This window comes from Pangasianodon hypophthalmus, chromosome 2, assembly GCF_027358585.1.
Source record: "Pangasianodon hypophthalmus isolate fPanHyp1 chromosome 2, fPanHyp1.pri, whole genome shotgun sequence".
Classification (NCBI taxonomy): domain Eukaryota; kingdom Metazoa; phylum Chordata; class Actinopteri; order Siluriformes; family Pangasiidae; genus Pangasianodon; species Pangasianodon hypophthalmus.
The window spans coordinates 31,877,313-31,901,532 of NC_069711.1; the positions used below are offsets into that span (position 1 = coordinate 31,877,313).

Consider the following 24,220-nt stretch of genomic DNA (forward strand, 5'->3'; position numbering starts at 1 on the left):
ACACACACACACGGTAAGGGTGTTTTCATACTTGGCCCAAATACTCGAGTCAACACAGGATTGATGCTTTGGGGCGGGGCTCATAGTCGCAAGTTTGAGGAACTGTTGATCGATTGCGCAATTCCATTAAGTCACTCTGGTTTGCAAAATTGCAGGTACTGGTTCATCTGTTTTTAAATATCCTTTGGTACCAGCACTCAAGCAATAAAGAACAGCACTTTTTGGATGCACGCATGAGTCGTTCTCATAAAAAGGAAAAGAAGATTTTGAGAATTCTCAGTGCGAACACTCACACCAGAAACATGAGCTAATTACAGCACTCCAGTCCTATGAACATCAGGTTTTATATATCAGTAAGGTAAGGCTGAGAGATATGACAATATAATATCAATATTGTGATAAATATCATCACATTATGATTTTTTTAAAAAGATTTAACTTAATTACAATTGACTGGAAGCAGCTGATGTGATGTAAAACTTTCATATTTATTCTTTAAAATTGTAAAATGTTCCTAAAGTTTTACAGTGTTTAATATTTGTTTTATATATATTTATATATATATATATAAAACTTCTCACTTCACCAAATGTGCCGAACTCTCGAGTCCAGAAAAAAAAAACCACAAGTGTGAAAACGACTTACCACACACACACACACACACACACACACACACACACACACACACATCCTTTCATACAATAATTCTGCCGTAAGTTCATTCAGCTTTGGATGCTCAATGACTGACTGAGTCAACGAAAATAAATTAAAAAGAAAAATGTATGCTCAAACCAAAAAAAAGTAGTATAAGGATGCTCAATGGCTTGAATTATAGATGGAAAATGATGATCTTGCTCATTCCGTATGATTGTTGTTACTGCAAAGAAGCCCGGTGCGCTAACAAAAAAAAACAAACAAAAAAAAAAACTCAAGTGAAATTTAAAAAAAAAAAAAAAAAAAAAAAAAAGCTAACAGCTGTCTCTCTCCAGTGCAGTGGGATTCGACAGGAAGGGAGATTTAGGGTAGGGCACAGGCATAAGAGAACGAAAAAACGAAAGGGCAATCCGTTCCAAAAGAGAAAGAAAATGAAAAGAGAGAGAGAGAGTGAAAGAGAGAGAGAGAGAGAGAGAGAGAGAGAGTTTGGGAAGAGATGGCAGAGGCAGTCTTCATGGTTAGTGTGTGGGAAGAGGAAAGACTCTTACAGGGGTCTCTCAGAGAAAACCTGGGGTTCGTCTCTCATTACGCTGCAATAACAGGTCACACACAGAGAGATACACACTTCACAAAACATGGATAACAACGTCGGCAACTTCAAAACACCACCAGGAAAAGATTACAAGGAGGAAAAGAGGAGGTTAAGAACAATGTGATAGTAGCACTTTCTTAAAGGTATGCATGAAAACGCAGTCGAGTGAAGACACACACTTACATGTGCGCGCACACACACACACACACACACACACACCAGACACAACTTAAGCACACTCAATTTCACCCTGGGCATTGATGCTGCATTTAGCAATTTCTTCAACAAGATGACTTCATTCATAATCTGGCCTGAGTGATGCTGTTCCTGCTCAGCTGGTTGTAAATAATACACATTATGTGCACTGTGTGTGTGTTTGTGTGTATGTATACTGATGCAAATTCAGCAGCTGTACCCAACACAAGGTCATAAGTAGCTGGCTATGATCTGGGTCATGTGATCATGGGGCTCATGACACACACACACACCCACACACACACACACATATACTTACACTCACACAAAAATATATACACAAAGTACACAAAATGATACAATGGCAAAACGACTCAAGGCAACTTGAGAAAATGTCACATTTTAATTCACTATAAATAATAAACAGCTTAAAATTTTAAAATAATAACAAAACAAATCTACAGATACAGTTTTCTAAGATTTCAGATCTCTTCCCTACCTCTTTGCTTCCCTCTACGTCAGATGACTCGCTGCTGAAATCCTCCGTGTTGAGGTTCTCGAAGTCTGACTCGCCCACGGCGATGGGCACCGTGACTGTGAGGCTGGGGTTGTGGATAAATGACATGTAGTCCCCTTCCTCGATGCCGTACTTCCCGTGGCTTTCCACCCCGTTGCTAGGCGACACGCAGCCCTCCTTGAGGAAGTCCTTACCAAGGTCGACCGCCACGGGTGCATGGTTGGCCAGGCAGTTCTCCTTGCCATCACTGTGCAGGTCGTCCAGGGGCTTCTCTTCGTCCAGGGTGCCAGGTTTGGTCCCGGCCAGGAAGAGGCTCTGCAGAAACTGCCTCAGCGTCGACTTCACAAAGGCGATGCCCTTCTGGATACGGCCCACGGCGATCTGCAGGTTGTTCATCTCGCTGTCGTCGTCCGTTGAGGCCAGGTTGTCAGCGCTGAAGGAGCTCAACAGCAGGGCCAGGAAGAGGTTCAACACCTGCAATGCAACCACAAACAGATGCAAATGGTAAATGATACCAGAGCCTGATCTCTGACCTAACACGGATATAGTAGCATTTTACTACAACAGCAGCACACGGAGGGTAAAATAATACCAAAACAAGGCTACTGAATAGCCCACCAGCCATTGTTGATTCTGCTGGGCTAAATGACTTTTGACAACTACCTGGTGTATGGGGATCTAATCTTGCATGATTGCTATTTTCCAATCGTAATTAGACATGGCTGACCTTCACCTGGGCTCAGGGTTGCCTGGGTCACAGGTTTTACACCAAACTGGGCTAGATTTGGAACAAGTTTGTGGGTTGAAACAGCAAGTTCACTGGTGGCATTTTTTTGGGCTAGTTTAAAAATAGTCCATGGCTGCATGGATCCTGAGTGGCGCAACAGAAAAGCCTTCGCTCTATGGACACAAGTTCGAATCCCAATTATGCCAGAGCCATCCGTTGCTGGGATGATTCAAGAGAGCAAATTTGGCCGTGCTCTCAGGGCAGAAGGGATGACATACTGTCTTTCCCCTGTCAATCACAACGACACTAGCCAATCGTGTTCATCTGTGAGCTCCTGAATGCGTAAGATGGCGGACAGCGCTTTCTCCACCTTATGCTGCTGTTACCCTTCAGGTAGCAGTTCGAATAAATGTGGCTGGCTTCATGTGTTGCGGAAGAAGCACGTGTTAGCCTTCACCCTCCCCGGATGCTAGCTGCCATGTGATAGGGGAGAGCTGGCTGGTGGGTGGGAATTAGTAATATTAAATTGGGGGGAAGAAATTGGTCCATGGTCAAATGGAAATAATCAAAATGAAATCTAATCAATTTCTGCAAACATAGGCTATAGAGAACAAAGGGAAAGTGTAAGTGCAAACTCTGTTTCTGTGATATATAGAACTTTATCTGTGATATATAGATATATAGAACCATTTCTGTTGTAATGGCTATTGGAAAATAATCACCACCCTCTTGTTATTTTCACCCTCCTATGGGTTATTTTCCCAGGTTTTATCCTTTACATATCTTGTATTTAACACATTTGAAAAATGGTTCTTTAAATAATTAGAAGTTCTTAGCTTCTTAAAGGGAAACTCTAAAATGGAAACCCTCTGTTGTAGGGTTCTAGATTAAACCTTTTTTCCTAAAAGTATAGTCCAAACTTCAGAATTTGTTTCCGAAGTCCAGTGTTGCCCCTTTCTGAAGAGCAGAGACTACAAAATAAAAAGAAACACTATTTGACAAGTCAGTATGATTCACTCAATAAAACCACACCAGCACGTGTGCTTCAAAGGCTTCAATAACCAGATCTTACCACCAAGTTCCCAATCACCATGACCATCATGAAGACGATGAGGCACATGGTCTGGCCGGCCACCTCCATGCAGTCCCACATGGTCTCGATCCACTCGCCGCACAGCACACGGAACACGATCAGGAACGAGTGGAAGAAGTCCACCATGTGCCAGCGTGGCAGCTCGCAGTCCACCGCAATCTTGCACACGCAGTCGCGGTAGCTCTTTCCGAACAGCTGCATGCCCACCACGGCGAAGATGAAGACGATGATGGCCAGGACTAAGGTCAGGTTGCCCAGGGCACCCACTGAGTTCCCGATGATCTTGATCAGCATGTTCAGAGTGGGCCATGACTTGGCCAGCTTGAACACTCGCAGCTGAGGGTCAGAGGAATGGAGGGAATAATTTACACAATACTGCTGTCTATATATATATATATGTACAGCTGAATGCAAAAGTTTACACCCCCTTAGCTTGGTTTGACTGTCCCACTATTTTATAGTTTATCTACAATAACAGAATTTAATGGTGTTTTGCACCTAAATATTACAGAACTTTCTTCTGATTCAGCAGTTATCTCTATTATGATGCTTAAAAGTTTGCATCCCTGTATATTTTTGATAGTTCTTTTGTTTATATATAGTTCATCTCTTTAAGGGTTAAAAAAAAACTGAACACATGCTGACATTGTTAAATCATATTTAAGGCATTAAAAGTCTCTTAAGTAGGTCATTGTGAGCAGTCAAAAAATCAAGTAAATAGTCACAAGACCTAAAACAAAAATGATTGAACTTTTACTGAGTTGGAGAAAGGAATAAAAAGATAAAGTGTTGAGGGAGAGTTTTAAAAACATCCATCGTTTAGAAATAGAAGAAACTCAGACACTAAGGCACGCCAAAAAAGTTCTCAGGGCCACATTAATATCACAGACAATTAATATCTTATATCTGGCATCCATTACGCTTTTTAACCATTTTTGTTCTTTGTGATACTGAAGTCAAAACTGTTTCCTGTATTTTACCAAAATCATCTTTTTATACAGTTTTTTATGAAGCTTGCAGTGCAATTAAGAAAACACACACACGGCTCACAATAATAAAAGATATTGGGATCTCATTAGCATCATGTCATATTCATAAGTTCCACCCATTCATCTTTAGCAATGCTTGAGGTTCACATTAAGGAAATATACATTAGAGAAAGATAAAGGGCTTCCTCACCAGTCGGAAAGACCTGAGCACAGAGAGCCCCTCCACATTAGCCAGTCCCAACTCCATCAAGCTTAAACTCACGATGATGCCATCAAAGATGTTCCAGCCCTCCTGGAAGTAGTAGTAGGGGTCCAGGGCGATGACCTTTAGACACATCTCAGCTGTGAAGATCCCTGTGAATACCTGTACACACAGATACACACTCCTTTCAGCTCTGCTTACACATTCAGCTTTCATTAAAACTGATGCTATTCACATATTATGAAATATCTGTATGTAAGTTAATATATATTTCATATAGACCTTTGATGGAACACTGGTCTGAATTGTTGAAGTGATCTTAAGAAAGCACCTAAAATATAGCATAGACTGAGCTGCTTTTTATTATGTATTCTGATTCAGCAACTGGAAATGCATTGTGGGTAGAGAGAAGGATAAAAAAGTACATGGAGATCTCTGAAAAAGCATCATGCTATGATATGATTGTGCCATTTTCTTGGTGTTTTGTAAACCTTAAATTACAAATTATATTTTCGCTTATTGCCTCCACACATTTCTGCAATCTTGTTTGCGGTCTTATGACCTATAAGATCCCTCTTATGACCGCAAAGGTAAACTGAAGTTATAAATTCAATTTTCATATTTGCCATTTGTTTGTTTGCTGATTATCTGACACGGTAAAAATAAAAATACTAAAATATCAAAGAGAATAAACATAAATGAAGAGTTGAGATTAAAAAAAAAAAAAAAAAAAAAAAAAACGAGTATTCACTGTCTTGGTAAACACTTGGTTGCATGCTGTTATACAAAAATAATCAACGACAGAGTGGTGTGATGAAGTTACTGTTACCATCATTTACCTAAAGTTGATTATTTTCTAATAACACACACATCCAAAGATGTTTGATGTAAATTTTGGCATCGTTTTTATTTATTAAAAAAATTAAGGTAGACAAAAAAAATGCATGTTCCTGAGAAACTAAAAAGTGCAAATTCCAGGAAAACTTACAGTTACAGCTTTACCTCTGACTATTACAAAACACTGACACTGGAGACTCTTTCCATAAATGCTAAACAGAAAACCTCACCATATCAACGATTACACACATTTTTTAAAATCCATTTATGTGGAACATCCATTAGACAAGTCCTTATAAATGAGTTGTTACTACAGGAAGAATAATGTATTCAAACACGTGCATTGATATAAACCTGTGATTTGCACTTGAACTATTGTCAGAGATGCTGTTAGAGAGAATTAATCAGCACCTTCTGACCAATCAGAATGGAGAATTCAACATAGCTGCAATAGTGCAGCATAGTTACAATATCCAAAGCAACAATATTTAAGTAAAATACAAATCAAACTTGCTACGTTGTAAATTTGCCCGAAAGAGAAAACATCAGCATACAGCCCAAGATAACGTTCCCCAAAGAAATGGTTTCAGGACACAGAACGAGTGTTTTGTAATGTGTGATTTGAACCCATTTGTAAACCTGAATGAATGGCTGAATGAAGATGACATAAATAACTTGAAATAGTGTCCATGATCCTTCTACAAGTGTTTATTAGAAATTACAGAAAGAGACTCACTCCTGGGAGGCTTCACTATTAAATGTGGAGTGCTAATACTTTTGAAACTAGAAAAACTGCACTGCTTAAGGAAACTTGTATTTAAATAAAAACTATACGCTTCCACCCTGTATGAGTTGTTCATTTTATATACTCATTTTTGCTCATTTTTATGAATGATTTTCTCTCAGCTTGTAACACCTTCGCATGTTTTATGACACAATGTTTGTGTGAAACTACAGATTTCTAACGTTTCACAGCATTCTAGGATAACTAGTGCTGTTCCAAATAAATATATAGACAATAATTCAAAATCCTCACCAGATTTCCGACCGAGAGCACGTCGTTGAACTCCTTAGTCATGGGGTAGTGCTCCATGGCCATGAAGACGGTGTTGAGGACGATGCAGATGGTGATTGCCAGGTCTACGAACGGATCCATTACCACCATGTTGACGAGCTCCTTCACTTTCAGCCACTGGGGGCAGCAGTCCCAGATCAGGAAGCTGTTGGCAAATTTGTACCAGCAGGGGGGGCACTTCTGTCTCGACTCCTCCAGCTCTGCTGCGAGAACAGGAAAGCAGAAGAGGTGACTATAGATCATGTTGCATCACAACAGAAAAAAAAAAAAACAGATTCAGATACAATGTCATTATCCATGTGTTTGTGTGTGTGTGTGTGTGTGTCTATAACTGCTAAGTTTACTCTCACTGTAAAGCTAATTTTGTTCAGTGTGTGTGTGTGTGTGTGTGTGTGTGTGTACACGTCATACCCTCCATAGTGTTTGTGAGAATACTGGCTATGCTCAGAGCTCTTTTCCTAGCTGCAGCGTCATCCAGGTAATCAGAAGCCTGGCGTGACCCAGACCGCTTCTTACGGGCCTCTGACTCTGTCGTCGTGCCCTGGAGAAAGAGAAAATGAAAAAGAGAGAGTAATGATTGATGAGAAAACAATGAGCTCAGATAACAGACATTTATCCTGCATGCTCTTTTCAGTAGATTTCTTATTTATTTCAGTTTTCTAGCAATATAACCGTATAATGGAAGTTTAAAATGTGCAATATACAGAGGATTCCAACAGACCACACTGAAAATCTGGGATTTTTTTTTTTTCATTTTTTCATTTTTCATTTTACTCTGGAAATAAACAGAATATTTTATAATTCTGAAAAAAAAAAGAAAGGATTCTGCACTGTCTAATTCACTATTTAAATTTAACCAAATTTGTGATACTGGAGTGAAAAAATCCTTGAGTAATTGTACTTTGTTACCATACTTAAGTATTATTTTGGCGTAGTTATACTTAACTTGAGTATTGCTGGAGTAAACAAAAACTCATACAGTGCATTCAGAAAGTATTCACACCCCTTCATTTTTTTCACATTTTTTTTATATTGTTATTTTGTTATGTTGTTATTTATGTACTAAAATGCTTTAAATGTTTATACAAAGTTGCAAAGTTATCACAAATCTGGTTTTTGCTTTGTCATTATGGGGTATGTAGTGTAGATTGATGTGAAAAAAAAATCATTTAAAGCATTTTAGCATAAGGCTCCCTAGAAGGCACGAATATCATCTAATCTGAAGAAGCATGCTGAGGTTAAGTTTCACTAATTTGACAATGTTAACTGGCTATATTTAACTACGTTAGCCTGTTTTTGTTGTTGTTGTTGTTGTTGTTGTTTATTTGTTTGGGGTTTTTTGTTTGCTAATGCCAGGTTAGAATAGCATCAATTCCAGTAGCTAACATATTTGACTCGGCAGAAACACAAATCCTATCTAATGGTAAATATTAACTTACAGAGATTGAATGATGTTTTCATCAAAGTCTCTTTTCAAATGAAAACATGACTAACATAATTTCATCAGTTAAAAACATTTACATTTTACTTTTTAATACTTGAGTACATTTAAAAGGACATGTTATCTGTACTTCAACTGTATAATTTCTCAGTTGAAGCACGTGTTCAGATGACACTCGATGGATTTGATCTAACACAGATTGTTTTTCACAATCTTGTGTAGCCAGCTCGAGTGTCATTAAAGCAAAAGGAGGACGTCCAAATACCAAGAAATTCCGAAATTCACAAATATTTCAAAAATTCTACTTTTCAATAAAGATTTGGCTGATAATATACTGTAATTTGTAATGAAAAATGTTGCATTAAATTAGAAAAGATTGCAACTTAGAAGCATTTTCACTGTTCCCTCTCAGACTACTGTATCTTATTTCTATATTAAACATATTAAACATATTAAACATATGTTTTTATATCACATATAATAATTATAGGTGTTTCATGCAATATTTGTGGAAAGACACTGTATTAGTCCATAAGAGCATGTATTAATAAAAGTCATAGAATTTAAATGTAAGAAAAGGAATAAAAGCAACAACAACGATAATAATAATAATAATAATAATAATAATAATAAAGAAAGAAATGCTATTACCAGTGTGTGTCATATTTGAGTCCATTTCTGAGAATATGTCAGATGTACTAATGTAAATATATCTGAGCTATACCTCAGGAAGCAATCGGCCAATCGGTGAAGTAGGCACAGAGGCTCCGCCCACCAGTGACACGACCCCATTACAGTCAACAGTACAATGCATCTTTCCATTGGCCGGAAGCATGATCCGAGGAGCGGTGAGGCTACACTGACTGACCGTCGAGCTCCTCCTCTCGATCCGCCGAGGTACGAAGAGCGAGCCTCGGCGGCTGTCACTGTCCTCAAACGTGCTGTGCTCATCATCCGCAAAATCATTCTCCGAGCCGAAGTCCCGGGCTCGGCCACGAAAACTAAACAGACTTGCGCGGCTGTTCCTCCTCGGAGAGAAGATCGAACCACGTATACTGAGGAGAGACTGAACAAGAGACAGCGAGAGAGAGAGAGAGAGAGAGAGAGAGAGAGAGAGAGATAGGCTTTAACATGTAATCAGAAGTCAAAATATAAAAACAGAGAAATGTACAATGTTAAATTTAATAATAAACAGACATTTTACATATAAAAAGTGAAAAAATGTAAACTACACAGTCAAACATCTGCTGTTTTATTACAGTTTATACCACAGTTCTGTTAAATTCTCTGTTCTGATTGGTTAAAAGATGCTGATTAATTTTCTGTAACAGCAGCTCTGACAGTAGCTCCGATTACAAGGCAAATCACAGGTTTATATTAATGCATTCATTCTAATACCTTATTGCTCCTATAGCAACAACTTACACAGGGACTTGTACAGTGGACCTTTACACAAAAAACATATACAGTAGTCATTTATTTAACATTTATGAAAAGAGTCTCCAATGTCAGCACTTTGTAACATTTTTGCACTTTATGGTTTCTCAATAACATGATAAGCTACACTTTTTACCTTATTAACGTCATGAGAATGTGAGGGAATGACTGTTTATAGCTGCTATAACGTAAGGGATAACAGGAACTAACCTGCTTCACGGATGTTCGGCAACATTAAATGTAACAGGAAACAGATAAGCATCATTCTTTAGTAAATAGCATTGGGAAATGCTGGGGTATAAGAGGAATTAAACACTTCAGGATGGGCGGTTATTGGAAAATAATCATTTTCATGGTGGCATCAGTAACTCTGCTTTTAAAGTTTCATTGAGGTTTGCAAAAAGCAAAGAGAGAAAGTTGTACCACCATAAACACACAGACAGATGGTAGAGGTACAAAACTCAAAGAGAGAGAGTTGTAGAAAAAAATATTACTCAAAGGTTTTGTCTTTTTTTCTGTTTAGCTCATTAGGATGAGCATATTCTATAATTTGCTGAGTCAGCACCCTCAGGCCCCATAATTCCACTGTGACAGATCAAGAAGTCACCTGATTCGGGGTGGAGCACTTCTTCTCGTAGGACAGCCTGTTGGCGTCTATGGAGAAGCGAAAGCCCGAGCGGCGGATGCTGTCTTCTGACTCGGACTTGTGGAACTTCTCCTGGTCGGCTTTCTCCTCCTCCTCCTCCCTCTGTTTCCTCTTCTTGCGCCTGTTGCGTCGCTCCTTGGCGCTCTTCGAGGAGAGTCTGGAGCCCCCGGAGGAGCTTTCCTCAGACAGGCCGCCCCTGCCGCTATACTCCCCACTCTCTGTCGCTGCTGCCGCGGCAACCTGCTGGCCAATCACAGCACAGGCATTGTTGTCAGGGACAACCAAGGATAGGCTTAGTTTAGGCTGGCAGAGTGGGAGCAGATGCAAAAAAAATAATAAATCAGCAGGAGAGACAGACAGAGGGACGGCAAACAGAAAAGAAGGAGTGAGAAAAAGAAGCGAATCCTGAAGCAAACTCTGCCGTTTGATTACACAATTATTTTAAAGCTGCACGATGCTCTCAAATTCATGAGTCACAGTTTGATTATAAGTGACATCATCACTCTCACTCAGGCAACCAGAGTGCTCTAAAGGCCTGTGTGTGTCATGAACTTGTAAGAGGGAGGGAGAGACGGAGGAGAGGATGGAATGAGAGGAGTGAGAGACGGAAGGAGGAGAGGACAGGGAAGGAGGATTGAATGTACTTCACAAAAAGTCAGGAGACAAACTGAAAATGTACAGTGTAATAAACACACAGCCCAATGATCACAGCTTAGATCAGTTTTTAGAAGACAGCCGTGTTGAATTCTCAAATTCTAATATATAACAGCAGATATAACAGCAGCTCTGACAGAAGTTCCGGTTGTAAGGCAAAAAATAGGTTTATATTAAAGCACTTGTTTTAGTACATTCTTGTTTCCATGGCTAATTCAGACACTCCATATAAAATGTGTAATTGTTGATATGGTGACTGTAAGAAGTTGTTAATTTAGCATTCACAGAAGGAGTCTCCAGTGTCAGCGCTTGATAACAGTCACTGTGAAAGCTGTAACATTAGGCTCAGACACAGGAAAGTCTTTGTGGTTTCTCTGTAACATGACAAGATGTATGTTTTTGTCTTATAAACAGCTGGAGCAGCTGGTTATAGATGCTGTAATGTAAGTGAGAACGCAAACTATCTTGTTTCCACAACTTTAAATGTAACTGTAAAGGGATAGAAAGTATGATGTGTCGTTCTTTAATAAATAACAAATCGTACTCATTGGTAAATTGTTGTGGTACAAGAGAAATAAAACACTTGACATGGGACATGAGAAGGAGGGAGAGACGGAGGGGAAAAAAATCAATTTTCTCGACTTTGGGATGGGTCACATCACACCACGCTGTTGTTGATTATTTTCCTATAACTGCATGTCCCAAAATTTTTATCCCTTACTTAATCAGAGGATTTAAGTTAGCTGCTTCATTCATTATAATAGAAACAAATTGTTTAAAAATGTGCAAAATCTTCAAATTCCACCCATGTTTCTATCTTAAGTCTGTTTTCATATCTCTCAAATCTGCATTTCTGTCTCAAATCTGCTAATGAAGAAAAAAAAATCTGTACAATTTTGAGCATTTCACAATTTTAAGATCAAATCAGCTGCTTCCAGTCAGTTTGTAATTGTAAAAAAATTAATAAAAAAGATCATAATCACAATATCTCAGAAAAGTCTACAAAAGTGACAAAAGTTATCACGATATCAATATTATATGGTTATACAGCCCCGCCCTATTACTAGTGTAACACTGCTAATTTTTAACACTTCAATTCATTAATTTAGCAGTTAAATCCATGGACACTAATAAGCCGATCTCTATCTGATTTCAGCAGATTAAACGTCCGCACAAACCACATACTACAGCATCTCATATCGGATTAAAGCTGTTAAAAAAAATTCTGGGAAAAATGATACGTCATGCATTTGCACATAAATCTGATCACTGACACACTGACTTTATTATCACACTGCCATAATTATTAATACCATCTTTATAAACCTTATAAACCACTCTACACACAAACACAGCCTCCATTTTGCTGTCCTTCACATTGCGCTCTCTCTCTCTCTCTCTCTCTCTCTCTCTCTCTCTCTCTGTTACCCTGTATGGGTTATCTGCTGCGGTTTCCATGGTAACAGGGGAACGTTAGCCACACCAGAGAAACTCGACAGAGAAAGAGGAGGAATGAAAGATGAAATAATGAACATGCATGAGGATGGGGAAAAAAAACAAGATTCAAATGGTACAAATCTATAAATAGACTAAATGTGTGTGAGTGTGTGTGTGTGTGTGTGTGTGAGCAAGAGAGAGAGAGAGAGAGAGAGAGAGAGAGAGAGAGAGAGAGAGAAACACCTGGGCTTTTTGTGTATATGCATATGTATGTGGATTGTGGGTGTGGCCATTGTGTGTGTGTGTGTGTGTGTTTGTTAGAGATACAGTGGTGAATTCTATCTGTGTATTTGTGCAGTTGTCTCTGATCATAGCCACACATATACACACACTCACAAAACTGAGAAACACTGGCACTATTTATGTGTGTGTGTGTTAATATCTCTGATTGTAGGTGTGGCCATTTGTCTTTCTATGTGTGTATGTGTGTGTGCGTGTGCTTGTTTACCTGCGCCTCCTCCTGCTGTCTCTTCAGCTGCTCCAGCATGGCCTGAAACTCCTCCTCTTTCTGCTGCGCCTCCTCGATGGTGGCCTGGTTCTGCTCGTCGTATGCCATAGCCACCACAGCCAGAATCAAGTTCACCAGGTAGAATGATCCCAGGAAGATCACCAGCACGAAGAACACCATGTAGGGCTTTCCAGCAGCACGCAGGGTCTGTGACACACAAAACACACACACATAGTGTGTAAATGGGGATTGTCTCACCCCATATAGACGCCTGTATATTATTGATTATTAGTTTTATCCAGTATCGTTTGATGTCACTTTTCTGGTCATGAGCTACAGAATCTTGAATCGTAAAACCTGATTGACTCTCATCGTATCAGTTTCCGACAAAAAAAAAAATTACTAAGCCACAATGGTATTTTTTCGGAAAGAAATGAATGTTCACCTGCTGATAGAGATTCTCCCAGAAGTCCTGCGTCATGAGACGGAAGAGGGAGAGGAAGGCCCAGCTGAATGTGTCAAAGCTCGTGTAGCCATAATCGGGGTTACGCCCTGCCTTTATACAACTAAATCCTTCAGGACACTGCCTGCAGAGGACACACACACATCACGTTTACACAATCATATACAAGCACTACTGAATCTACAGATGGAACATTACACACTCCAAAACATAATGGTACAGTCAGTGATTTTGGCACAAGTTGACTAACGCTAGCTTCAATTTTGTTTGGCCACGCCCCCAAAACACAAGCTTTTAACTGAAAACACAATTACACTTAAAAAATATTTTACCTAGAAACCTAAGGAGCACAAACTTTTGCACTCAGTTGTACTCTATTGTATTAAATATCTTAAATGTTAAATTAACAAACTGACAGATTTTTTTACCCTGCATCACTGCCATTCCCACACAGCAAGGCATCTCTGCGGTTGGGAAGATAATAATAATTATCTGTGGGAAGAGAGGACAACAGAAAATTAATGGCAATACACTCACACATACAATCTCTCTCTCTCTCTCTCTCTCTCTCTCACAGAAACACACACACACAAATTGTTTTTGGACTGCAAGCTCTAGCTTACAGCCAGTGTATCTGTGTCTAAACTAAAGTTTGACCTTTGAACCATATGGGTTATGAGCTCTGTCCCTGGGGCAGAGAGGTCTCTCTCACACACACACATACACACACACACACATACACACAAACACACAGATGCTCTGAGCACACAGTGACTCATATAACTTGGACTGCTGGTGGACTTAACATCACCCGAAGGCCCTCTTATGTCATCACACATGTAACATCTAACTCACACACATAGTAGTGATAGTGTCACACATGTAATATAAATATACAGTAGATATTTTTACAGAGAATACAACACACAAACACACACACACCTAATGGGCATGACACTGTGTAACAAAATGTCACTATCTGTATCTGTGTCTATTTAGTGTGCAAATATCTGTATCTGTATCTTTATTTGGATTTAAAGACGAAGTGGGCGTGGCCTACCTTGGTCTAAAAAAAAAAAAAAAACACAGAGGTAGAAATGTCAGCAGGGTCAGCATGGTGTGTGAATTCTGGCTCTGACAGTTCCTCAACCTCAGTTACATCACTCCAGGTCATAATTGGTCTCAGCTAGAGACTAATTCTTATTTCCACTCATGCAGTTGTTATTTTTGTTTGTTCCTGCCCAAGATATTTTCTAATGAATTTAATTGGTTTTATTCCCAAAATATAAACAAACTAGTTGCCTAATTTGAACTACCACAACCCTGACCAGGCAATTACTAAGGATGACTGAATACATGCTGTATGTCATGAATGTGGTCTTTGTTGGTCTCACAAGCTTCATATCTGACAGCTTACTCGCACTCGCATGAAAGTGAAAATGTCCCACTTGCGTGACTATTTTGTTGCGTCCCACAGTAGTCCTGATGTCTCAATAGTCTCAAACAGTTGTGCTCCTCCTATTCATTTCTGTATTTCTATCAGTTTAGAACACATTATCTGTATTGTATTTGTATTAATTTCCATCCCTAAAGCCCACTCACTCTTGTCATTGATGTACTCGGTCCAGTTAAAAGCACTGGTGGTGTTGAGCAGCTCGATGCCTGTGCTGATGTTGAGCGCTGCTGTTAGGTTGTTCTCGGTGGAGCTCTGCGTGTCGTTCCACTGCGGTACCCTCACACACTTCTGCCGCAGGTTTCCCATGAACAGCTGCAGGCCGATTAGCGCAAACACACTCAGACAGAAGACGGTCAGGATCATCACGTCCGACAGCTTCTTTACTGACTGGATCAAAGCACCCACGATGGTCTTCAGTCCTGTAGGGATACACAACATGCGTCAGACTCACACACACACACACATACACACACAGAAACTCTCACACACATGTATTAAAGGAATACTCCAGTGTTGTTGTTTTTTTTTTTTTTTACTTTGTCTATCCACAGCATATTTTGCGTATGTGTGATTTCTGATCTCTATACTGAGAAAGGAACAAACTGTTTACACAAAATTCACTTAAAACAGAAGTCTAAGGGCAGTCGTTGGGGCAGTTGATAAACAATTGTGCAAACCTTGTCTTTGTTGTAGAAGGCTTTGATAAATTATTCAATCAAAGGTACAAAAATAAATTAAGCTCCAGACTTCATAATAATTCACTTTTTTAGAAAAAGAAAAACTTAAACTATAACTAAAACTACATTCAAACACTTTTTTGCATGACTTTCTCTCTTTTATTAAGAGGAATTAGATAGAGTACAGGTCGTAGCCTTGAATATGAATTATATAGTGATGTATTTTAAACGTTCAACAGCTGCCCTTATTAGAACTGAGTTTGTATTAAACAGGTTCTCTGTTCTCTTCTCAGAACACAGAAACATGAAAATTGAAATTCTTGTCCTGGGTAATTGCTTATACGTTACAGATACGGTGGCTTGAGGTTTGGTTGAACAATGGAGTATTCCTTTCATTTATTTTGCTAGATCCCAACAAATTTATATTTAGCCACATCTAAATATAAATCCTTTAAATGGGCCAGCTAGTTCAGTCATTATCTTATTTAAGACTTTATGTTTAGGGGTTATTAATCTACGTAGTAGCTGCATTTTAGCAACATGATTTGTCTCGTGTTTATGAAGCTGATGAATGTTATATGTAAGCATGCATATTCCTGAATAGGACCACATTCTTCTGACTCTGCACTTTATGACTGGAGTTGTGGCAGCAGTCATGGAGTCGTTAAAGTACGTCGTTAGCTGAGCAGGTTTAATGCTGGCCAGTAATGACAGCATGTTATTGCATTAGTAGCGCATTTTAGATTGGCACATGCTTTGAGAGATTGCTTGTTAAAAACATTAAATCATGCAGTGTATGTGTACAACGATACATTGTACAAGTGGAATTGTGTGTGTGTGTATGTGTGTGTGTGTGTGTGTGTGTGTGTCATGGCAAAGAGCTGCCATGCTTCACACTCACACAACACAAAATCAAACAGACTGGCAACGGAGCGCATGCATACAAAACTCAAACAGGAGACGTACACAAGAGAAGAGAAGAGAAGAGAAAAGAGAAGTCCTCCAAACGTCACACTGTAGCCTTTAGCAATGTCTCATGCAAAACAATAACACAAATTAAAAAGGCCTGTCTATTCCCCAAGACGTGGAGATCTGTGGGAAATAACAGAGCCGTGTCTAACAGAAGGAGGAAGGAACACTACAGAATGTTTTCTACAAAAGCCTGGAATCCTTTTGTCTCTTTTTTTTTTGTTTTGTTTCCATGTGAATGGATTCCTGCTTTTCTCAAGCCGCTAGGAGCGACAGAATGAGTGAGATAGGCCAGCGGACGAGGGGGATGGCGTGAGCGAGAGTTGGGATGGACAGAGAGGCAGCCTCTGGCCTTGAGCTTGGAGCTGGGAGCTGGGAACTAGCTCTCACCTGGGATCACTGAAATAGTTTTGAGTGCTCGCAGAACCCTGAAGGTTCTCAGTGCAGAGACATTGCCCAGATCCACAAATTCAGTTACATATCTGTAAGGAGGGGAGGGACAGGAGAGGGAGGGAGGATCACACAAACACACACACACACACGCACGCACACACGCACACATACAAACACACACACGCACGTTAGGACGGGACAAGGCAGCAAAAGAGGGAAAACGTTGCACGTGGACGCACACCTGACTGACATCTTGTGCATGTGCATTCACACACACGCAAAAAGGAGGCATGCGCACGCCTACACGCACACACACACACGCACGCACTCACACACATCCCTTACCTGGGATAACTGAGATTGTTTTCAACGCTCTGAGCACTCTGAAAGTGCGCAGAGCTGACACATTGCCTAGGTTTACAAACTCAGTTACATACCTGTAGGATCAAATAGAGAGTTACCACAGAGCACACACACACACACTCACACCACGCATCCCGCACACACACACTCACGGCTGCACATGGCATCGCTAAAGCAACAGGCATACAGTTTTCTTAAAATTCTTGAAAGGAAGAGTCGGGAGAAAATTAAAAATGTCACACAATTGTCTTAAATGTAGTCGATCTGCCAAGATGTTTGGTGGCCTAAAGCTAACAAAGCTAATAAAGCTAACAAGCTGGATGATGCAACATGGTCATCTCATTTTCAAAAAACTGTCATGACAAAAAGAAAAACGAATGAAGAACTAATTATTTCCTGTGGGAACAAGCTAATGCTGCTGTCAGTCAGCAAGTTTTTATTTATTGTAATGGCTATCAGTTCATCCTTTCATATTTTCCATCAAAATCTTTTAAATTGTTAAACGGCTGTGAGGAATGACTCGATACAGAACAGAAATCAGCTTCAAGATGGCTGCTATGACTGTTTTGTTTTTTTAGCTCTCTGACTTCATTTTGCCAGAAAACTAGCTATTTACGCTAGTATGCTATTACTGTGGTTACACTGCATTTCTGTTCCAGAATTATTGAAATTAGCGATTTTTTAAATTGCCTCAACACTTGATCTGCTTCATCATTGCATCTAATTTTGTTCAAAAGTTACAGCATAGCTGTGAAATTAGCCTGTATATAAATAAAACAGTCAGGTCATTCTGAGATAACGTCTTCAACTGAATTTGACAGACTGACATGACACAAAATAGAAAAATTCTTGTATGCTACACACCGCTACTACTAATAATAAAATAATAAAACAGCACTCCATTTCAAACACCTGTGTGCTGAGGAAGAAAGAGTTCCTGACAGTGTTTCAAGATGGCCGCCTTGACTGTTTTTAGCTCTGTGACATCCTTTTGTCTATTTTAATAGCTACCAGTGTGTCATACAGTGTCAGAAATCTTAGCTTAGCCATTTATAATTTATTTCCTATGTGAACAAGCTAATGCAAAGCAAGAACTATTAACACCAGAAGTAAAAACTCTGAAATTCTTAAATGAATGCAACAAATCACTTGACATTTAGAAGAGAAATCTAGCTATTTCTGCTAGTACTTTATGCTAGCATGCTATTACTGTAGCATTACACTTCACTGCATTTCTGTTCCAAAATTAGCAAAATTAGTGGATTTTTCCTGCATTAATACTTTTCTGCTTTGTCATTGTATCATTTATGTGTCTTTAACCACCAAAAGTTCCATATTTTGGATCAATGTAGTGTAATTAGCCTGTATAAACATACAGCAGTCTGGGGTAATTCTGAAGAAACTGCATCTTCAAGTGAATTTAGCAATTTAAATTTGAACAAGCATACACTAAGTTATTAGCAACACATAATCTGGTCTGATAGTTTTTTTGTTGTTGTTGTCATGGCTATCACTTGTCCTTGTAGCTTGTAACAAATGAGGATCTTAACAAAATTTTCCATTCTTAAACGGCTAAGAGGAATGACTTAATATGGAAGAGAAATTCAAGATGGCTGCTATGACTGTTTTAGCTGTGCTCTGCACTGTCATACAGTGTCAGAAAAATAAACAAGTCTATTTGAGACATTATAATTATAATCATAATATATAATATAATATTATAATATAATTATTTCCTGTGTGAACAAGCTAATGCTAAGCTACAACTATTAGCAACAGCTAAAGCTTGCCAGTCTGATAGTTTTCATAAATTGATATTGATATTTTCCATCAAAATTTCTTAAGAGTCTTCAATAGCTCTAATGAATTGCTTGATACAGAACAGACAATTAGTTTCAAGATGGCCGCTCTGTAATGGACTTTAACTCTGTAATGGACTTATGTCCACTATAGACAACAGTGTGTTATACCGTGTCAGAAACCAGCAAGTCTATTTGAGATGAAACAACTTTCCGTGGTTTGAGTAAAGTTAGCACAATGCTAATCTTGTTAGGCATATTAGACTTATAGCTCCAGTGCAAACCTTAAGAAGTAAACACCAAACACGTCTTGGCTGATCAACATTTGAGGTCAATTTTTTGGCTGAATTAATGACAGTAATAATCATAGCAATGACTAGCATATGTGTAACAACAAGAGACACGCAATAATGACACGCACGCCATGACGATGACGCTGAAGTCCAGCCAGTTCCAGGGATCTCGCAGGAAAGTGAATTTTCCCACACAGAAGCCACGGGCCAGAATCTTAATCAGGGACTCAAATGTGTAAATCCCTGTGAACGTGTACCTGCAGGACAAAAACGCCCATATTCACATACATAGATAATCAAAAAAAACATTTTAAAGCCATTTTTCAACTCCACTGACATGCATTCTAAACGTAAAGGGGCAGTTTGTCACTTTTTTAAAAGTTCTCTCAAAGCAAATTGCAATTGCAAAGAAAACACGGAAAATCCTCCCTCTTCCCCTCCAACTGACCCCACCCCCTTTGTTGAAACTATGTAGGCCTGAGCAGACAAAGCCCCACCTCCAGTTCCATCTGGGGGTGGAGTTCATTTTAGGACCAGAATAACATAACAGAAATCCGAAATGAAGAAACTAGCCAAACTAGGCAAATCCACTGCATGCTAATATTTTCCTAGAAACACTTATAAACATTTAAACAAACTGCACCTTTAATGACTTCCGTGCATAAATAAACAAACGCGGCAGACTTACTCCACGTTCTTGGCCCAGTCTGGCGGGCTGCTAAGCGTCATGAAGGCGCAGTTGGTCAGAATGGTGCACATGATCACAAAACTGAACATCGTGGATAGTAGTCAAGGAGTGTACATTACACACACAGTTTTTAATACCCAACCACATATAGGTCCAATCATGCACTCTACTCTGCTATTGAAGGATATGAATGCACCAGCACTTTAATGGAGAGTCTCCTCAGAGGGTTGAACGGACTCAGGACATAGAGGGCAGGCGTGGCATTGAAACGGAATATCGTCTTCCCACGATTCAATACTATAAAGGTCTGGAAAAAGCAAGGCAATTTAGGAGAAATGTGGTTAAAACCTTGCCTGTGTTCAGAGCTCTTCCACAGATATAATGAAAATAAAACACCTAATCTATCGAGTTAAAGTCATTTCAACACAACCTGAATTCTTAGATATTTGAATACATTGGGTTGGAAAGGTTTTCAGGCAGTAGAAGCACCTTGTAATTACGTGTAATAAAGGCACCTTATACTCATAATTATTGTGAAAATTTAGTTTGTGGATATTTCCAAAAAAAACTCCAGGGTATTTAGCGAGAGTAAATGAGACAATCATGACACGCCGCTGAGTTCAAAGGTTTATATATTGCTTGTGTCTCAAAAATGGAAGCAAATAATATATTTAAAGGTTTGTTTTTCTTGCACCCAAAATAGTTTCTTGTTTGTTTGTTTGCCCCTTCATAAAACCCGAAGAAATCGTAATGTAGAACCCTACAGCAGAGGTTTTCCTTATTTCCAGTAAAACCCCTATAAAGCTGTTAACACTTAACTACCTAAAGAACCCTTGAGCATCCCTTTTTTAAGTTTCCTTAACAAGATGCATTAACACTTAATGGTTTTCTTCTGCTTGATTTTTCCTCCTGAATTTCACATACCTGAATTCAGGCCAAACATATTCAAATATCTAAACTTGCAAAGACGACTTTCAGTCTCATCGAATTATGCATTTGTTTTTTAACACTGAGTTTTATGTTCTGGTGAATCAGTTCATCGTGAAAAAATTTCCCCCATAAATCTACCTCCTTTTTCTGCCATTTTCTATTTCCTCCTTTCTGCTCCATCCCTCCCTCCCTCCATTACCTTCCTTTCATATTTCCTCCCTCTGTCCTTTCATCCATTGCTTCCTTGCATCTTCCCCTCTTTCACTCCAGTGCTTGATCCTTTCATTCCTCCTTAGGTAGTCTCTATTTCTTTCCTTAGTTTCCCTTTCTCAATTTCCTTTCCTTCCCTCCTTTTAACCCTGTATGCCCTTCTTGCTTATGCTCTACATTTCCTTTCCCTGCTCTCTATCCTCTCTTCTTTCTCCTCCTATTCCCACCATGTATTCTTCCATCCTTTCACTCCTTTGCCATCCTTTCCCCTTTCTTCCCTTCCCTGTAGACTAATCGACCTACTGACTTTTCCAATTTTACTTTCTATCCCCATGCTTCCCTTCCTTCTTCATCATCCAACCATCACTTCTCTGTTCCTTTCCTCTTTCACTTCCATGGTCTCTCCTTCTACCCCCGCCAACTTTTTCCTTCTTCTTTTTCCTCCCATCTTTTGCCCATCTCTTACTACCTCTCTCCTTCCCTTCCAATTCCAATCTCATCCTTCACCCCATCCCATCTTACAGCCTTCCCTGCCTTTGCCTCCCAATCCTCCCCTTCCTCCCATGCATGAATTTCTTCCCAGCTCCTTCCACAACTTCTTCCCTAGCCATCTCTCCCTCTTTTTGCTCCCTCCCTCCCTCCTCTCGTACTGTCTGGTTGCTGTAGTAGGTGTCCAGGTCCTCCAGGGGTACGGACACCAGTCCAGGAGGGATGTCCCCGTAGATGAAGGGCAGGGATTTCCCTGCCTCCAGGTCACTGTTGGGCTTGGGCCCGTTCTCGTCATCGTCATCACTGCGCCTCTCGCCTTTGGACCGCTGGGCCGCCTCCTCGGCGATGCGCTGCTCGATAGCAGCGAGGGATTCTGGAAGGAAGGGCTGGAAGCTGTCAGGTCCGGGAGGAACGAGCAGCTGGGCAGCCATATTGACATCCTGCTCCTGGAGCCGGACCAGCTAGCCTACGGTCACACTGGGAGCTGGAATAAAAACAACATCAGTGATTGAGACTTCACGTGCACTGGGTATTACGCTTTACTACGGAAGAAGCAGCACAAAATGATAGACAGATTGCGAGTAATCCTTGCTAATAATTGCAAGGTGTTTTGGGGACAGAGACCGTTGTTGAGGCCAACAGAACTAACTCTAGCTAGCTAAAATACAGCTTAGAGAACAAAAACAATAGGTCTATTTAATTCCAATGTGTGTATTTTTATTACCTGATCATTGTTCAACATGGATTCTATTATCTAATATGTGTATTTTCTTCTCCAGCTTGTCCAGAACGTTAGGCACCAACCAGATACTGTTAGCACGTTAGTTAAAGCAAAAAAGAACTAAATATACACACTGAGGGTGAGCAGACGCTCCAGATGATTCGATCTCCGCCAAGTTTGAGATACAAAAATACACAGAAACCCACAAACACTTCCCTTCACTACCGTCTATCATGAGTTCTGTAGCTAAAACAACTTTACAACCGGGTAAAGATACAAAGTCCACAACAAGGACAAATCATCTGACTGTCATGCCTTACTAAAAATGCTAAAATTCCATCACTCCAGTATCATTTTTACTTCTTTTATACTTGACTCTTATACTGACTCTTTCACTAACTCTCTCTTCTGATTGGCTAGTTGTCATAGTGTGGTGAGACATCTTTTGTGTGTGAAGTTACAGTGTGATGATGTTTGACGTATCTGAGCTGGCTTATGACGTATGTGTGCAGATTTCCTGCCAATTTTGTCTGACGTCTCTGACACAGCGCTGACTGTCGATTGCTATTACAGGATTGACAGGTGACTCACAGCAGCTCATGACCTTCAAATTATGAAGTATTTTCTTCTCCCCTAGCTCAGTAATCATCTTGTTTTCTTTTTAACAAAAAAAAAAAAATCACTGCATGCTTTAACTTTCACACAATGCTAACGATCACTGGGTTAATCTTGATTTCATTTTGACTTTTGTCTAGTTATCTAGTTTTCTGGCTTGTTATGGTGCATCGAGGCCAAACGGACACAGCATATGTGACACTAACACTGATATTCGTGTTATCGTGTCTGTGTGAATAACATAACAAACCGGCTGTGTTAACAAGAACACAAAATGTGTTGTCCTTAAATAAAAGTCAATAACACACTCGTGTTTTAAAGCATTTTTACAGCGTACATTTTTCACAGAATGGCACAGATTTCTCGCGCATGACAAGCCTCTCCAAATCTCATCTCTCCGGATGAGACATGAAGAATTTATGGGAGAATCCACAGCGGCCACTGAGACAGCAAGGTCAGCAAAATTACAAGGTGATGAAACATCTCTTGTCATATCGCCTGCAAATCTCTAGAACCCTCACAGACATTGTTCTCGAAAAAAAACCTCTCCGCAACAAGACACGCTAGGATCGTTTGTCATGACAGTGTATGCTTGCATGTGTGTGTACGTTTAAGTCTGGGAATGATAAAGGGTCTGAATGATGATGCAAAAAAAACATTCAGTTGTGATTGAGAGTCCAGTCTCATGTTCAGAGGATGCAGACAGAGTGCATTAATGCGTGTGGATGTAGAAGCAGGCAGGAAGAAATAAAAGATGAGAGAGACAGAGTGAGAGAGACAGACAGAAAGAAAAGTCACTAAATTACTGCTAGATTCTTGGGATAATTGAGTGCTGGAGTCGTTCTAAAGAGTGATGTGGTTTACAAAGTCTCATTTGGCCTTTTATTACACATAATGAAATGGGCACGCCCAAATGATCAGCCCCTGGTGGAAACCCAAGTCCTTCTAGTCTTACTGCTCAGAACACTTACGGCACACGAGTGCTTCCGTTTCTCTGTAATGACAAAAACACACACTCATAAACTCTAATGTTTACTATGTGTGGCAGTGTATAGAAAGGTCACAATTCGATGTCAGTCAAGGCTCCACAGCACAGTGATAAATCAATTCTGTGGTGCATATTGATTTTAATAATTAATTATAACAAAGC

At 39.7% G+C, this 24,220-nt stretch overlaps 1 protein-coding gene across 14 annotated transcripts in view; it reads right to left on the minus strand.

Annotated features, from left to right (window-relative positions):
* scn1lab (sodium channel, voltage-gated, type I like, alpha b) overlaps positions 1-24,220 on the minus strand; it is a 54,034-nt gene that overhangs the window by 15,594 nt on the left and 14,220 nt on the right. For 5 of the 14 annotated variants that reach the window (XM_034309719.2, XM_034309757.2, XM_026933459.3 and 2 more), the window contains exons 2-17: positions 21,896-22,218; positions 20,294-20,412; positions 20,106-20,195; positions 19,546-19,674; positions 16,960-17,051; positions 15,070-15,342; positions 13,896-13,959; positions 13,450-13,591; positions 13,005-13,211; positions 10,367-10,648; positions 9,047-9,388; positions 7,293-7,422; positions 6,843-7,084; positions 4,958-5,131; positions 3,758-4,114; positions 1,941-2,432 (exon numbers count right to left, since the gene is read on the minus strand). In XM_034309719.2, coding sequence (XP_034165610.2) covers positions 1,941-2,432; positions 3,758-4,114; positions 4,958-5,131; positions 6,843-7,084; positions 7,293-7,422; positions 9,047-9,388; positions 10,367-10,648; positions 13,005-13,211; positions 13,450-13,591; positions 13,896-13,959; positions 15,070-15,342; positions 16,960-17,051; positions 19,546-19,674; positions 20,106-20,195; positions 20,294-20,412; positions 21,896-22,165 — 3,405 coding nt within the window. In that variant the 5' untranslated portion in view covers positions 22,166-22,218. Of the gene's footprint in view, positions 1-1,940; positions 2,433-3,757; positions 4,115-4,957; positions 5,132-6,842; positions 7,085-7,292; positions 7,423-9,046; positions 9,389-10,366; positions 10,649-13,004; positions 13,212-13,449; positions 13,592-13,895; positions 13,960-15,069; positions 15,343-16,959; positions 17,052-17,307; positions 17,400-19,545; positions 19,675-20,105; positions 20,196-20,293; positions 20,413-21,895; positions 22,219-24,220 lie in introns of all 14 variants that reach the window. The other 9 variants (XM_034309775.2, XM_034309739.2, XM_053229942.1 and 6 more) reach the window with 7 other exon arrangements.